Source organism: Plodia interpunctella, chromosome 18, assembly GCF_027563975.2.
Source record: "Plodia interpunctella isolate USDA-ARS_2022_Savannah chromosome 18, ilPloInte3.2, whole genome shotgun sequence".
NCBI classification, from domain to species: Eukaryota; Metazoa; Arthropoda; class Insecta; order Lepidoptera; family Pyralidae; genus Plodia; species Plodia interpunctella.
This window is the reverse complement of record NC_071311.1, coordinates 7,040,648-7,057,896: the sequence shown is the minus strand read 5'-3', so window position 1 is coordinate 7,057,896 and position 17,249 is coordinate 7,040,648. Positions and strand designations below refer to the sequence as shown.

The window sequence follows — 17,249 nt, the reverse complement described above, 5'->3', positions numbered from 1 at the left end:
GTGCTCCACACATATCGGGTCCCAACGTGTCAGTTTTAGAGTTAGGTAATGCATTATTTTTTAATCAATCAACGGATCCACTGCCATGGTGTTAATATATTTCGGTCACGCGACAGGCCCGATGGCCCTTTAGTTTTCTACGGCCTTAATCCGGAACTAAAACTGCTGGAATTCTCCCCTCACATCGACAGTTCCAGAATCCATACCCGAATCCTACAATTTATGGATCTTCAAGGCAAATAATTAATATGGGCATTATTTGAGCTTGCGTGTAACACCTTAGACATTATCACTGCTTCCTATCAGGCTAGATTGAAGTCAAACGCACTTTTATTTCCAAAAAAAATATTTATAGTTCTATTATACGTATTTATTTTTCCTCAAAGCTATTGTAGGTGGTCCGAGCTACCATAACCTGACCTCCAAACTCCAACGCACAATTAAGTTGTCCAAAAACAAAACACTAATTAACTATTTACTGTGGCATCACAAAAATTAAGTGGCTGAGCTAGATAGGTCTAAATTGTCTTGTTTGTATCAAGTAGCTGATAACCCGCCGCGGGTCATCGGAACTGGTAGCGAAGAGTCGCGGACACTTCGGAAATTATGATTTTTTTTCAAATTACCTAGGTTAGTAGTTATTAGAAGCTATTAAAGCAGTCAGCCTGTGATCGAAAGGTCCCAGGTTTGATTCCTATTTGTGCCACATGAGTTTGTATAGCAAACTGACTCATGTTTAGTAGTTTTAAGAAGCCACCACTTGGTTTCGGTGAGGTGTGAAGGAAACCATCGTGAGGAAACCTGTAGTCTTCTTAGTTGATGATTTATCACGTAGCGTGTGAAACTACTTTATTAATATGCCCAAGAGAGTCGTTGTGTGTGTTTCATTCCACTTAATGACCACGATTATCAGCCATAAGGAATACAACTATAAGGAGATACTTTTATTAATGAATTATGCCAACTAGCAATCTAACCCGGCTTCGCACGGGGTCATTTATGTTAAGTATACATTTTCTGTAATAAATTGTCTAGGTACATACATAACAGTACATGTGCCTGACAGACGCGGCGACAGGGCGACTTTGTATTAAACTTTGTAGTGATGATAATTAACAATAGCGTTCCCAATGAGGGTTGATGTCAAATAGGCGGCGGGTAGTAAAATCACAGCCGAATTTGCAAAATTTTTTTGTTCTCGTGAGAGATGTACCCGAGAGGAGAGAGGACAAGCGGTAGGTGCATAAGCGAAAAATAACTAAGTATCAAGATTTGATTACATTGAAGACAGGACAGGTGAAGGTAAATAAAAACCTTGAAAAAAACATCACGCCGATAAAGTAAGTAATATTGCCATAACGACACGCTAAGTTGAACCAGAGCTTTGGTAACTTTCTCGTTGGCTTTTTAATAAAGATAATTGGTGCCAATTTGAATGAAGTTTCTCAGAATTGATTTAATAAAAATTTATTACTCTAACTGCTATTTACAGATATTTGTTAAGTTGATTTAATTTCCTTTTTCATAAACCAAGAAAAGGGACAGTTATCGCTAAAATTAGGTACAGACTTGTGAGCGCAAAATTTTCATTCTAATTATGCTGGAATTGGGAAACCTATTAATTTCTGTCCACACTCTCACCGAATGCGAGTATAGATGCCGACGCGAATGCATTGGGTAGTTTGTATGAGTAATTTTATTTAGTAACCAAAAAACCAACAATATATACCGAATCCGCCAAAGTTTGGCGAACTGTTCGCGGTTAGTGTGGAGCCGATATCAGCAGAGGTAGGTTCTCTAACAGGACAGGTTTGTTACTTGTACTATCAACATCAAAGAATGTGTTTACAAGACTAGGAGTTAGATGGAACAATAAATTTTTAATAGAACAGTATGCAGCATCAACTAAGATTGCCATACCTACCTACTTTAGTGGTACCTAAAGTAACCAACACAGTAATATCCAACTGAAACAAACCGCCAATTTACCAAAATTCGTTACATACGACAAACATCTATATAGAATCGAATAAGTATATAATAGTTGAAGTCTCAGTCGCGTTGCCAACTGCGTAAAATATAGGCTAGTGTAAGTCGTACTTCAGAGTAGTTGGCAACTCATCAATACAGAACACAAGTACATAACTAATTAGAAGTTCAGAGAATCTATCTGTCAACGATCCACATAAATACTAAAAGTAGATATGTACCTACCTACCTACAAGTTTGTTAGGTAGGTAGCTCCTTACAAGGGTATATAAACGCCAACATAACGATAACGACACGTCATCTACCTAGATATTATTTAAATTAAAAAGTATTCAGTAAGTACGCATGATATAGCCTAGTTATACCTATTTTCATACATCCTCATTCATTCAGGTCCTCACTTTCAAACTATCCCATGTTTTGTAGGTAGGTTACTGTAATCCTCAGTAAATGGAAGTTTTTTAAGTAGTTATAAGATCAGGGTACATTTCGAATCGACGGATTTTGAAAGTGACTGCCACATGAAATCCAGCCGGTGCAGGCGGACCAAGCGTATACTCACGTGGCTATGCTTGCCTCCTTGCGTAATTCTGATCCCGGAAGTACCTAACACACATACCTACTGGAAAAAAAAATTACTGAGAACGAAAATACAGGAGACAGACCGGTGGAGTCTACAGTATTAGCCAAAAATCTCAAAGCTATGCGTTTATACGTTTTTTTCCTTAGCCGTTCAGGGTCATGGCCCACGTGCCACTTTCCTACTTTTTCTTCTCCACTTCGTAAGGGCATCACTTGTCGTATGAATGAATGAATGAATCAGATTTATTGTATGACCAATATTTTTATACAGCAATACTTTTTCATCCCACTTCTGGGCAAGGGAGACCTTTGCCCACAGTGGGATATGATTGAATAAACACATTTCTTATCATGCAGATTTTGAAAAAGACGAATATAATAGAATAAATTAAGTAAAATCTTTATCAAATTAATTTATTTTGAAACCATTGCCATTGAAACCTACATTATTATGTTCAAACATCTTCCCAAACAGTGAGCTGAACAGCTCATTGGTGCTCTCATCATTCCACGAGGTGCTTTTCTCCGGAGCCAAGTAGTTCACTAATGGATTATGGACAACATACTTTATCTTACGACCTTTAGTTGCTTTGGTATCAACTTTTCTTTTCATCTTACTCCGCATCTGCTGGAGAGCTATCCATTGCCGACTCAACTGTACTGGATCTGATATATCAGCACTTTTACACTCTATTAGCTCTCTCAGTAGTTGGTGGTAGAAATCACTATCATCAAATATTTCAGAAATATATTCATCGTCATCTTTTCGGCCTCTCGTAACTGGATTAATATCTGTGCCATTTTGATCTGTCTCTACTTCCTCTACAACTTTTTTGTATCCAATAATATCATACTCTGATCTTTTCAACTGTGTTCTTCTAACAAGCTTTTCTCTGTCAGATAAAATGTAGGATATTTGCTGTAATATTGTGTTTGTAGGTGCATTTTTAATATTAGCGGCAGTTGCTAGCCTTGTTTTGTCATTCCATTTTTGAATTGTCAAGTCTCTAAATGATTTAAAGGTTTTGTGAGATGTTGATATTTCTTTCTCATAGTCATCTAATTTCCGTTTCTTGGCTGTAGTAGCTTTCACTTTTATTTGTTTCTTAGAAGGTTCTTCGTCTTTGACAGAGTCTTCTTCAGCTTCTGTATCTGATGGTATTTCTTCGTCACTTTCTTGTTTTGTTTCCTGTTCAATCTGTGAACTCTTTTTAGATGCCAATGCCTTTGTTTCAGGAAAGTTTTTAAGCAATGTGTTTTGTAGAGACAGCAGTCTGTAATTTTAAAAAAATAATTAATATTATATACATACAATCTCTAATATTGCATGCCTCACAATCATTGAAAAATATAAGGAAATACTTAATAGCCTAGCTAATTTAAGCTCTGGTACAATATGAAAATATATCACTTCCTTTTCATGCCTTTGGTAGAAAATGTACACTATCAAAATACTACTAGAAAACTTCTACAACAAAGTCATACTTACTTATCTAGCATATTAGCCACATTGGCTTTAGTAACATTAGTCTCTTCAAGAAACTCTGTATTTTTCTTCATCTCACTAAAAGTATCAGGCATTGGAAGCTGATTGGCTGTGTTCACACATCTTTGGAGGTGTATTCTCATCTCTAACAAACTTTCCCATATCAGAAGCTCATTTCGCACACAATTACCCTTCTTGGCTTCTTCAGAAATATTTTTTTTCTTTACATGTTCAAATTCCTCTTTTATAGGTTCTTCTAACTGGCTAATGTCATAACCTTCCTCATCATCTACATCTGATCCTTCTTCATTATCTGAAGTGTTTGCTTGTGATTGCTGAAACTGTGTGATGCCATAATCATCACTTTCATCGCCACTGTCTGATCCTTCATCTGACTCACTTTGTGTTTTAAGTTTTCCCAATTTTTTACTAGAATCCTTTTCGTCTTCAGATCCTAAGTCCTCGGAATCAGATTGTACTTTATTATTTGGCTGAAAGATTTCAGACTCTTCACTGTCTGAAGTTACAAGTTTCTTTTTGTTTGTGTAATCAATATCTTCAATACTACTTTCATCACTTTGACTTTCTAAATGTTTGTGAGAAACCACTGTCCCTTCATACTTCTTGCTGACTTCACTCAACAAATTAACATTTCTTTTCTTGAAATCACTGATAGTTGCCTCATCTTCGCTTTCAGAGGAGCTAAAATCGGCACGTGAAAGAGTTTGTGGTTTCGTACCAAATACTTGGTCATCTTCGATATCTGCTCGGGGTTTAACTGTTAACGCATCAGCTATCTTCTCTGATAAAGTGGTTTTTATAGATTTCTTTTGTTTAAACTTCATGGTAATAATTATTTATCACTATTTTTATTATCATATAACCAAACTACACAAAATCACAAATCCCAACGTGTTGATGACATTGACTTGCTTATTTGTCATAGTAGATTGACGCTGTCATTTTTTGACAGCTATATTATTTATTTTATTGTAATGTTGGCAATCATTTTCAATAGGGCTTGTAACCGGTATTTATCGAATATGTTTCATGCTTTATTGCTAGTCAGAAACCTATTTCTTTAAGTTTCACAAAGACCAAGAAATCTATGACCGGGCACGTAATGAGGGACAAAATACGGCAGCGTTCTGTCTCGTATTTTCTCATAAACTTTTAATTCGCACGTATATCTTTCTTGTATGAGTGAAATAGAAGATATGATGAGATCTATGCTTGACCAGCATACCCACCCATACACGAAATGGCCAAATGGCCATGGCCTACAGATATAAGAAAGGTTCTATGACATACAGTCATAGCAACTTCGCAACACACGCAAGTAAAGGCCATGTAACGGCCAAAGCACTGCGGCAAAAGCATACGTATTCCTTGGATTAAAAAAAATAAAACGGTCAATGTCAACAACTTACACAACGAAACGGATGAACAACGCGCGAAAAATAGAAAAATGACGTTTGTACAAGTTGCATTTTGATTTTCTTCAGTTTTTGTTCTCTTGTGTTGTTGTTTATTTCATACCAGTTTATTTTTTAATATCACAAAAGATGCCCAGAAAAGTACGTTGTAAAAACAAGGCAGTGAAATGGTTAAGTGAAGAAATACTAGATTCCCAAAGTCTGTCAAATTCATTTTACTATTACGAGTAAGTCAAACTTTTTATACAGCAGCGTTGCACGCCCATATTCATTACTCTTGTGTATAAATCGTTAATTTTATTAAATTGCAGGAAATTTCAATTTCAACAAATTGTCGCTGGGATCGGTGATTTTGTCCTAATCTCTAACGCCGATGCCGCTGAACCAGATACGGAAGATGGTTGCGATGCGGCTCGCATTGTGGCCCTGTACGAGGATAGATCCAATAATAATGATCCATTTAGGGCTAAAGTACAGTGGTACTCCAAACCCAGCGACCTACCCGCTTCATGCTTTAATAATATGGAGCCGTTATTGTTTGCTGAAAGAGAGGTTAGTGAGACTTTTTAAAAAAACATCACATGATTAATGGATGGCTCCTTACAACATTTTGATGAAACTTTTACAACCTTTATGCATAATATAACAGACTAGTATTAAGAAATAATTCATATAACTTTTCTAGGTTGTTGAAGACCATAGGCCATTTGAAACTGATGTGTCAATTGAGACCTTTTTCAAGAAATGCTCAATTGATTTGAAATTTACAAAAGATGTAGACGAAGATCAGAGTCTACCTCTGTACCATTACATCTGTCGCTACAGACTCATAGCTTTAAGTAAACGAAAGGTGCAATTTGAACCTGTTATGGAGCAAGAAAGAGATGCTTTACGCTTACTTTCCACACCCAGCAAGCATACTTTGACACCAAAAACACCAACAAGTTTAGTCAAACGAATGAGCCGTGTTTCTATTTCAGAACAGAAAAACTGGAGTATATCAAAAAGTGATGGAACAAAATTACTATTGAAAAGGGCTATATTAGCAGATAAAAATGAAAAAGACTCACCAAAAAAAGCAACACCGAAGAAAGTTACAGAAACTCCAAAAAGCTCCAGAAAACTTACAAAAAATAACATTGAAGATATATTGTCTATGGAATTAAAAGAAAATTCTGATGAAGAGTTGCCAACTCTCATAATCAGACAGCATGTTCCTACTACTCCTAAAAGGAAGCAATCCATCTCTAAAACTACAGATGAAACCCCAAAGAAAGTATTAGTATTTGAGGACGATGAGAAAGATGTTCGTACTCCAACCACTACCAGATCTGGCAGGATAACAAAGATTCCTGTAAATTACATAGAGGAAGATATATCTCCCGTTAAACGAACACCACAGAAGTCTATACGTAAGATGAATATTGATGATCATGAAGATGATTTCAAACCAATGCCAAAGCCACCTAGGACTCCCAGGACTCCTAGGACACCCAAGGTATCCAAGGCTACTCCTGTTAAAACTCCGAGAAGATTGAAGATAACAACCAGTCTGTTGACACCCACTTTGCATACAAGAGCTCATTCTGTGGATAATACTGATGGTATGATATTGATAAACATTTCTTTACAAAAACCTAAGTACATAAATCATCTTTGAAAGTTTATGATGACTTTTATTAAAAAATTAGACAGTTTGTTCAGTTCAAAATTTTGAACCATATGCAAATATTTTAATTTTAATATTATTTACTTTCAGACTTTTTGAACGATAACAGATCTCTCCCTGGCAGAGAGGCCCAAATGGATGAAATCCTCTCATTTGTTAGGTCTAAACTTTTGGATGCTACCAGTGGGTAAGTTTTTCAATTATCATAATTTTCATCCCTCATCAACCCATTGCTGGGTAAAGGCCTCCATTTTGAAATTTTGAAAAATTCTAAATCCAGCATACCTTCCCAATTGTCAAGTTCATGATGAAAAATGTACAAGTAGTAAATTTGAAATGAAAGGTCCCAGTTTCAAATCCTGCTTGTGCTATACCTGTTGAGTTGGAGTATTTCATTCCTCTTAATGACCACAGCCATCAATCCTGTGGACTATGTATAAGGAAAGAAGTTAAAAATTAGTCTCAAATATTTCTAGGTGCATGTATATATCAGGAGTGCCAGGCACAGGCAAAACAGCAACCGTGTGTTCAGCACTAAAGATCCTGAAGGAGGAAGCTGACCTCCCAGACTTCCAGCTGGTGGAGGTGAATGGCATGAGGATTGCTGAGCCCAGGCAGGCCTATGTGCAGATTTACAAACAACTTACTGGTAAGTCTCTCTCTTCTCTAAGTATAACTCGGTCGAAGCCGTGAGTGATAGGAGTGCTGGTGCATATATTATGAAAATCATGACATGTTTTTTCTGTTGGCTTTGGTTCTTTTTTATACTTTTGTGAGCATTATCTTTTAGCACAAAGATGGACTAGACCTTTAGGACCAAGGTACTCTATGTACCTTAATTTACCGCGGGCGAAGACGCGGGTGGTGCGCTAGTCTAATAAAGTACTAGTTAAATTAGTCTTGTTTATTTTTTATTTCACAGGGAAGTCTGTAGTCTGGGAGCAGGCTTGTTCATTATTGGAAAAACGGTTTACAAATCCTGGACCGAGAAGGACGCCAACTGTCTTATTAGTCGATGAGGTATTTATTTTTTATATCCTATATTCTCTACTACTTCCTATTTCTGTCTTATTCTCGCGTGAACATTCAGCTTTTTATGACCAGCCAGCTTGACGTCTACAGTCTTTGGAAATGCTGATGTTGTCTATCTCTTATAAATTATTTATAATTCTCCACAGTCTAGTGAATCTGGACTCTTGAAATTAAAATTTTGAGTGTGTTTGATCTAAATCGCAAAAAAATTATATGAATATGATGAACCCTAAAAACGTGGAATGACCGACATAATCTTCTTGGGTCATAATATATTATGAATTTGAACTGCTATACGATATGATATACTTCCAGTTAGACGCCCTATGCACGCGACGCCAAGACGTCCTGTACAGCATCATGGAGTGGGCGGCGCATCGTTCCGCTTTGCTCACTGTCCTAGCTGTCGCTAACACCATGGACTTGCCGGAGAGGGCGCTGGCGTCTCGAGTGGCTTCGAGACTGGGACTCACTCGGCTGACCTTCCCACCGTACACTCACCAGCAGCTGCAGAACATTGTGGCCACCAGACTGCAGGGGGCTGACGTCACCCCTGATGCCGTCCAGCTTATTGCTAGGTGAGACAGTGAACATACTAAGTTTTTTTTAAGGGATTGACTACTGGAAGTCGGTCGCTTGTATAGTATATCGCAAGGATGGTAATAGATTACTTATTGCTAGATGAGAATTGTTTTTAATTGTAGCTCCCAAACGAATGAACCGATTTTCGTTTGGTTTTTTTTTGTGTCATAGATAATTTTATCCCGAGTGTTCTTAGCGGTGATTCATGAAAATCGGTTCAGCCGTTCAAAAGTTGTAGCGAAATGAATATTGAAAGTCGGGGTTTTTTTTAATTTACAAATAAACTTTTCTTTCATTCTATTAGAGCGAAATCTCACGCCAAGCTATACATATACCTACTTTTTTAATTATATTAAAAACTATTTTCACAGAAAAGTAGCAGCTGTGTCCGGAGACGCGCGTCGAGCGCTAGCGCTATGTTCCCGGGCCCTGGAGCTGGCCACAGACCACTCGGCGGGGCTGCGGGAGGTGCAGCTGGCGCTGGCCGAGGCTGCCTCCGGAGCCTCTGTCCGCGCTATACGGAACTGCTCCGCGGCTGAGAGACTTATGCTGAGGGCTGTTGCTGCTGAGGTAGGATGTATACCTTTGGAGCCCTGGATGACATATGTATTATACTGAAGATATCATGTTATAATTTTGTCTGATAGAAAGGTGGGATTTTAGCAGTGGCTGAAATGATATTGAAATAAGTACATACTTTTCTGTTTGCTATTTGTTTCTTTCTTGTTTCGCTATGTATATAAACGTATTCAATAACTGGCCTAATGTCTGTCTTATTTGAAACAATCAATTGTTAAAAGTCCTGTTATATAATTTATGGACAGGGAAATAGTTAATTTTATATTCCAGTTGGTCAAACTATTTTTATATAAATATTGAAAGTAACCCTGTAATTATTCAAGGTGGAAAGAACCGGTTCAGATGAAACGACACTCTCCCTCGCACTGAGCACTGCGGCCGCCCTCGCGTCGCTGGAGGGCCGCCCCTATAAATCAGCCGCCCGCGTGCGCGCGCCCAGCCCAGCGCAGGCGCAGACCATTTGCGCGCGCCTGGCCGCCATCAGGCTGATACTCATTGAGCCCAGGCCGGCCGAGCCGAGGTTACTGTTGAATGTTAGCGCCGATGATGTGCATTATGCGACTAGGCAGATCTCCGTTTGATTTTTATTTATTTTTTTAATTTCATGTTAGTCGAGCGCTTTATTATTTCTAAGAGCGAAAAGGATAATGAAATGAAAAGTACAAAAATAAAAAAATATCATCTTGACTTTTGCAAAAGATCTGTTTTACACAACTTGTAGAATTCATAATGTTGACTGACTTTATTAAAATAAAAATACATTTTAATGTTAACTTTTATTTTATTTACGCGTCACCAACTTGCAGCACCCTTACAAGAGCTTCGACATTATTTTCACGTACCGCTTTCCTGCTTGCTGTGACCACAGCTTTGCTGTATTTACCCACTATAAAAATACAATAATATTTTATATAATATATATTCGAAATCATTGAAATTATTAAACTTCCGCACAAGGGAAATCAACGTGGGTGGAACTAGGGGGCGAAAACTATTAATAAATTATAATGCATCGATCATACCTCTTAGTCTAGAAGCCTGTTGCAAAATAGTGTGAAGGTTTTTGAGCGAAGCCACAGCTTGTTCTTGTGTTGCACGACGCACGTGACATCCCGCCAAAAGCTCTTCGTTCAACATCACGACTTCTTTGTAACGATTTAGCATTTCTTTTCTTAAAAAAAAACAACAACTAGAAAGCACTTGGTTTCGAAAAACATAATTACCATTTAATCACTACAAATATTTAGGGAATATACTTATATTTTGCTAACAATTATACATACAAGTCGTAAGCAGCTGCATCCTGGGCTGCCGGCAAAAGGGCTGTGATTAACTGGGCTCGTTCTGCTGTTTCAGCTGCTAATCGCGATCTCATCTCCCCAACATCTGAGGCATTATCCATTTCATCACGTAACTTCTTTTCAGCATCCGGAAAATGCGCCACTGACTGTAGGTGGGGGTAGAAAGAATTATACTTTGAAATCTTTCAATTACAAAAACTTATAAAATTCCCGCGAGTTTTATAAAATGAAATCTTATTAATATAAATGCGAAAGTTTGTGAGGAATGTTAGATACTCTTTCACACAAAATCTACTGTATATAAAATTTGGTACGTACGCATGGATTTAGTAAGTACTTCGTACTAATTCCATGGGTACACGGGTAGAATATAACCTGTAGGTAATAACAAAAATACTTTTTATCCCGAAATTCCCATGGGGGCGAAGCTAGTACTTTATAAAATTAACTAAGAATAGGTATTTAAAACATAATTTTTTTTCATAATAAAATAAATAAATACAAGGTATTCCCGACCATTTTCTGCACAAAAATGAACAAGAACTTAAAGAAAAATGTTCTGCTTCATCGTGTAACGACATAAAAAAATCAAACCGGTTCCTATCGTAATCGATCTTCATTGTCACATCACTATTGAAAATTTCCAATATGGCGTCGCGTCATTCGTTACCGACCCGACCGGCGTGCCTGCTGTCAAAAACTGTCTTGTGGAAGCGTTGAAAGTGTATTGTAAAAATAATTTCCTAGAATGGTGGAAAATAACGAAATCGAGCTCTCTGAAGCCGAAGCGGAGCAATATGATCGTCAAATTCGACTTTGGGGTCTCGAATCTCAGAAGCGTCTACGTGCTTCTAAAGTATTGATCATTGGTTTGACCGGTCTCGGTGCAGAGACTGCAAAGAATATTATATTGTCTGGAGTGAAGAGTGTCTGTTTACTTGATAACGAAAAGCTTAAAGAAATCGATTTATATTCACAATTTCTCGCGCCGCCTGACAAGGTAGGTGAAAATAGAGCTGAAGCATCATTACAAAGAGCAAGGGCGTTGAACCCCATGGTAGATGTATCTGCGGAAACCAAAGCCGTAGATGAATTGCCAGACACGTATTTTACGTGTTTCGATATAGTATGTGCGACTGGATTGAAACAAGAACAGTTGGAGCGAATCAACAATGTCTGCCGTGACAGTAACAAGAAATTCCTGTGTGGTGACGTTTGGGGCATGTTCGGGTATATGTTTGCGGATCTGGTGGACCATGAGTACTCAGAGGAGATAGTGCAGCACAAAGCTGCAAAACGCGGACCCGATGACAATGAAAAGAGTGCTAGAGAAACTGTCACTATTACTGTGAAGCGCAGAGCCATTTATGTACCCCTGCAAAATGCCTTGTCTGCAGATTGGTCAAAACCAGAATTACGTTCAAGATTGCGCCGTGGAGACCCCTCATACTTTGTGATGAAAATACTTCTTCGTTTCAGAGATGAGTATAATCGTAATCCTGATCCGGCTAAGAGGAAAGCTGACACTGAAATTCTCCTAAAAATGAGAGATGAGCTGGTCAAGGAGTTATCATTGCCTGCAGGTTTTGTGAGTGATGCATTGTTGTCAGATGTTTTTGGCACAGTTTCCGGTGCAGCAGCAGTGGTTGGAGGTGTCATCGGACAGGAAGTAGTGAAGGCTGTAAGCCAGCGAGAACCACCACATAATAATATGTTCTTTTTTAACCCATTGAAGTGTGTTGGCTTTGTAGAACTTTATGGTCAGTGATCATTCTCTATAGATTTTAAGTTTAATTTGTGTAAGAAGAGTAAAAATAAATTATTTAAGTACATTACTTAGCTTCTTCAGTTTCTTTACTCATATCTCCAAGTCACATGTGTGATACACCAGTGTGTGTGCACAATAACTTTTAAATTTATCTTTTTTAATTTATTGTTCTTTTAATTTCTCCAATTTACCAAAGACTGATCCTCAGCAATCAATATGGATAAGGTATCAATACTTCTAAATATGAATTACCTGTAAATCTGCTAAATTTAAGAAAACAGCTAGACTTTGCACTAAGTCTCCAGCCAGCCGAATGTCTGTAGTATTAATCTTGACCTGTCCATCAGCCTTGAAGCCCATTTCCAGCCTTGATCGATCCCTCAAACATATGAAGTTAACATGAAGCTCCTTCGCATCCTCAGATTCCAGTTCCACATCCTCTTCGAGAATGAAATTCTGATTGATCCACATACAGATTCTCTGAACTCTCTCTGTAATCCGGAAAGTGACATGGCTGCCATGTTTAGTGCTTGTTATAGTCTTGGGTGCTAAAGTGTACATTGAAAACCTTGGTAGTTGCTTTGTGAGCTCGAAAATGTGGAACTGCTCGCTGTCTGCATAACCAACAAGAGCCTGGAAAGAGACTACTAAGATTTTTTAACTAAATAAATAAATATGTATGGAAAAATCACACAGATTGAGTTGGCCCCAAAGTAAGTTCAAGATATTTTATAACATATACATATATAAATAAACATCCAAGACCCGGGTCAATCTGAAAAAGTTAATTTTCCATGTCGGGGATCGAACCCGGGACCGGCGAGATGACTATTAAGGACACGGAGGTTGACGATCGACGAACTATCAGAATATCATCAAAAAGTAAATAAGAAAAAACACTTAATTTTTTGTCCTGCAATTGATTCAACACCCAAAAGGGAATTGATTCTGCTAATAATCCAGTGGTTTTTTGATAGTATTCGTAATGTACAAATTACCATTGATATATACGAAAGTAATCGTCGCCTTTTTACTTTTATAAATAATCTCTGGATAACGTCACACACACCTTGATATGCACATCAACGGGCACATCCCTCGGAGGTCTGAGCGGCGCGTGCAGCAACGACCGCAGCTGCGCAGGCGCCGGGTGCCGCGCCAAAGTCTCACCAGTCTCGAACATACCCTCAGCCAGGACAAGCGCAGCGCGGACTATGGTCTCGTTGTTAGTCGCTATTGCTAGTTCTAAACAACCCTGGTTTCAAAGGAAGGTTGTTAGAAGCATGATGTGTACATAATATAGTGGCCCGTCCCGGCTTCGCTCTGGTGAAATCATAATAAATTATACACCAAAAGTGCAGGTTTTGTTTTTCCGAATAAAGCATTTTCTTTCTTTCTTTCTTTCTTTCACCTTACTCTGGAATCACACTATCTATCTATTGGTAAAAACCGTACAAAAATCCACAAAAGTAGTTTTGAGTTTATAGACAAAGTGTTTTATAGACAGATAGAACCGACAACGGGACTTCTTTTTACAATGTAAGGATTAGACTTGTAAGAGCAATTCTTGGTTCGCAAGCCCGTTATTCCCGGGATTCCATTGCATATTCAAAAACTTTGAGAGCTAGCTAATGCTAGTCGCCAGTCAAGACCAAAATATTACTCCTCTATTCGGAGACATCTTCAAATCTTACCTCTTCTGGTGACGCTGTGACGGCAACTTGCAACCTTGTGTTAGTCGGCATGGAGGTTGCGGGCCTCTCCGCAACCTCCAAACTGGTGGAGCCACTGGCTGCATTAGCTTCGTAGTGCTGGAGTTCCACCATCAATGCCTGCTTCCTGTTGAACAGCTCCGTGATGGCTTGCCGATCCTCTTCAGAGGGTAGTGTCTTGGATGAGACGAAACCGGTAGTTTCTTGATAAGGCGGGTAGCCTAACACTGTTTATTGAATGAAATGAAATATTGCCAAATAATACAGTTAAAGAACAAAACAAACAGTTTAGGTACCTTTGCTATTACCTAAATAACAACAACCTGATATGATCACTATTTTAAAAAGTCCATAATAAATTTAATAATTCTGGTCCTTCGGGCTCACTTCATCTATTTCACTATTTGACAGACTTTTTAAATTTAATGTAACTAGCGAAACTTACACAAAATGACATATTTAGGCGTATGTATGCTATATCTAAATGGAACGGCTTGAGTAGAATCGTGTTAGCGCAATAACAAATTCTATAAGAAATAATGGAACGACCACTCTTTTCCCGCGGCCCACAATTCATTAGCACGCTATATGCTACCTTCTCCTCTGTCAGAAACGCAGACCAGATCAGGCGTGCCCTCAGACCGGTAGTCCACCAGCAACATGGCGGCCGCTGCACTCCGCAGTTGCACACGTCGGAGCACCCTCCCTGAGTGGCCTTCGCGCCAATCTATCCGGCCGTTTTCCCAGCAGCAAGCCAACGATTCGCCAGACCATTGCAAGGATATTGTGTTTTGTTTTGACTGCAAAAAAAATGCAATGGCAGTTTTTAACATTAATAAATTTAGTTTGGTGTCCCGCAGGGTAGAGTTTTGGGACCGGTTATATTTATTTTAGACTCTCTTTTCTAAAGGATCACAGATGTTTTGTTGTTCATTTATTTACGTAATTAAACGTTTTTAGTGCATACTCTTGACTTTGTCTAATGGAAAAGTTGTACCTACCTTTACTCTCCACAATCGTATTCCCTCTTCATAAATACCGATAGTTCCATTAGCCAGACCGTATGCGAATTTCACATCAGTGACTGGCGTCAAGCATATCACAGGTCCAGTCTCGGCTAGTTCGGTCATAAATTGATTGTTCTTAAGAACCCTGATGTAGGAATCTTCACACCCAATGAGGAGCTGAAAATATTTATATTAGAAAAATATACTTAGTTAATGAAATAAAAACACCCAGCTAAGGATATCGGCTATCACTTCGTATGGATATCGTACGATACGAGAGACGACAGAGATAATACGCCTGGACATTTGATAGGCAACAACAGCATTCCCAAGGATATTACGTCGAAAGAATCTTCACACTTTAAAGTTTATATCGTGGATCGGGCTTAACGTCACAGCCGATAATGTAACCGTGCGAGATCGGGAATGCCTAGAGACAAAAAGTTATTAAGAACATCGTTGAACTTGATTAAAGAGGTCGACATTATTAGACACCCGTTTAAAAAATGCAATTCACCTCATTTTCCCCGTCCTTGTCAAAGTCGAAAGTGATCATAGAGCACACTTTTCCCCCAACGACATTCCAGAACACTTCATCCCCTTGCCAGTTCAGGCCCTGGACAGAGCTGTTTCCGCCGACTATAGCCAGGTTGTCCAGGTACTTGCCGAAGGTCCCAGTGATGATAACGTTGACGCCGTCCTGAGCTTCTTTGAAGAAGAGGTCACTGTTGTCGTGGACATCATAAGCTGAAATAGATGATTTTATTTCGTTGTCTATTTCTACGGACTTTAGTATTGTCATCTTGTTTGGTGTGACTGAAAATCAGCATCATGGCTCCTCGTCATGGCGTTCTGAGTGGTGCCCTTTTGTGTACCTACTTTCCCTTACTAATGCGCCCTAAAACCGTTTATTTTAAAAATAATAATTTCCTCTCTCATCAAAGCATTTTCCCCAGTAATCAAATGCCTGATGGCTATGGCGATTCGAGAACGGCATAGGCACTTTACTACGACAACTGGTCAGTAATAATACGGCTACGTCTTGAATAATCAAGACGTGGCCGTATTATAGCGCAGACGGCATTCCTGGAGTTTTAATTGCTATATCACGGACGTGAAGACTGAATTCAATCGCACAACTAGTCGCAGGGTATCTTCTTCTAATTTCCATGCCGAGCCATGCTCTTGTCGGTGGTACTTCACTCTTCGCCCCACCTCTACAGATATTAATTCATATTACCAAGAATCTGTGACGGCGATCCAATGAGAAGCATGTCCCTCCCTGAATCAGGTCTGAGAGGACCCGCTGCCAGCGCGATCACGGCTTGACTTAGATTTAGTTCAGATATCTCCCCATGAGCTTGGGATCGCTGTGCGCGTCCGCTGACCACCCCGCCATGAGGATGGTGGATTATTATCTACGAATCATTTGTTATAGTAAATTTTATGGTTGGCAAAGAATACCAATAATAAATATTTAAATAAGTTATTATTAAGTTTATATTTTTTAAAAATTAAATACACAGGCATTATACTTCGTTGTCTCCTAGAAACTAAAAAGCCTTGTCTAAATGAAATAATATCTTGTGCCTGTACCACATGTAACCAAGTACCTATATGTTTACAGTCATGCAATTTAAGTGATCGAAATCGGTCGAGCATTGCTTTGGACAGGGACAGACAAGTGAAACAAATAGGGGAGAAATTGTCCAGACGTGGGACAACATAGGTTATATAAAAATACAAGTAAGCATGTTATCCTACTTTGTCATAACCAGCTGATGCCGTAAGACAGGGATGTGTGCCATCATATTTCGCAACGGTAACTATATTTGGAGTAACTTTATGGTTCAGTTCGAGTTTAAAAACAGGTTGAACTTTGGATATTTGCATTATGAAGCCGCTATTGTTTTGTTTTGATTAAATTACAGAAAATGGTTTGGTGTTGTTTCATTGCTATGGCAACGGCTTTTTAAAGTTATTTTTTTACACTCAATGGTATAGTATATAAAATCTCTTAAATTTTTATATTTCAATATTAATTAAACTAAGGTAACATAATTTATGACTTTTAAAGTCATCATGCAATAAATAAATAAATGCATT

General features: G+C 38.5%; 4 protein-coding genes across 5 annotated transcripts; 2 read left to right on the top strand and 2 right to left on the bottom strand.

Moving 5' to 3' along the window:
* Positions 1-2,971: 2,971 nt before the first annotated feature.
* Aatf (Apoptosis antagonizing transcription factor) lies at positions 2,972-4,993 on the bottom strand. Its single transcript, XM_053758889.2, has 2 exons — positions 4,061-4,993; positions 2,972-3,845 (listed from the first exon to the last, which is right to left on the bottom strand). Exons 1-2 carry the CDS (start codon positions 4,900-4,902, stop codon positions 2,981-2,983), a joined length of 1,707 nt encoding a protein of 568 aa, XP_053614864.1. The 5' UTR covers positions 4,903-4,993; the 3' UTR covers positions 2,972-2,980.
* A 504-nt stretch (positions 4,994-5,497) lies between these two features.
* On the top strand, positions 5,498-10,128 carry Orc1 (Origin recognition complex subunit 1). The gene is made up of 9 exons (XM_053758664.2): positions 5,498-5,720; positions 5,805-6,045; positions 6,179-7,097; positions 7,253-7,349; positions 7,639-7,811; positions 8,085-8,182; positions 8,510-8,772; positions 9,148-9,346; positions 9,679-10,128. The coding sequence occupies exons 1-9, from the start codon at positions 5,623-5,625 to the stop codon at positions 9,934-9,936; spliced, it is 2,346 nt and encodes a 781-aa protein (XP_053614639.1). The 5' UTR covers positions 5,498-5,622; the 3' UTR covers positions 9,937-10,128.
* LOC128677663 (Bardet-Biedl syndrome 2 protein homolog) lies at positions 10,105-17,107 on the bottom strand. 2 transcript variants are annotated; one of them, XM_053758666.2, is made up of 11 exons: positions 16,908-17,107; positions 16,384-16,561; positions 15,661-15,890; positions 15,138-15,320; positions 14,732-14,936; positions 14,119-14,363; positions 13,494-13,679; positions 12,677-13,057; positions 10,639-10,802; positions 10,378-10,521; positions 10,105-10,241 (listed from the first exon to the last, which is right to left on the bottom strand). In XM_053758666.2, the coding sequence occupies exons 1-10, from the start codon at positions 17,034-17,036 to the stop codon at positions 10,386-10,388; spliced, it is 2,037 nt and encodes a 678-aa protein (XP_053614641.1). In that variant the 5' UTR covers positions 17,037-17,107; the 3' UTR covers positions 10,105-10,241; positions 10,378-10,385. The 2 variants fall into 2 exon arrangements, with proteins under 2 accessions (XP_053614641.1, XP_053614640.1); XM_053758665.1 differs by having other exon boundaries at positions 10,378-10,526; positions 16,908-17,106.
* Aos1 (Activator of SUMO 1) lies at positions 11,312-12,491 on the top strand. The gene has a single exon (XM_053758667.2). The coding sequence runs from the start codon at positions 11,405-11,407 to the stop codon at positions 12,422-12,424; it is 1,020 nt and encodes a 339-aa protein (XP_053614642.1). The 5' UTR covers positions 11,312-11,404; the 3' UTR covers positions 12,425-12,491.
* Positions 17,108-17,249: the final 142 nt, after the last annotated feature.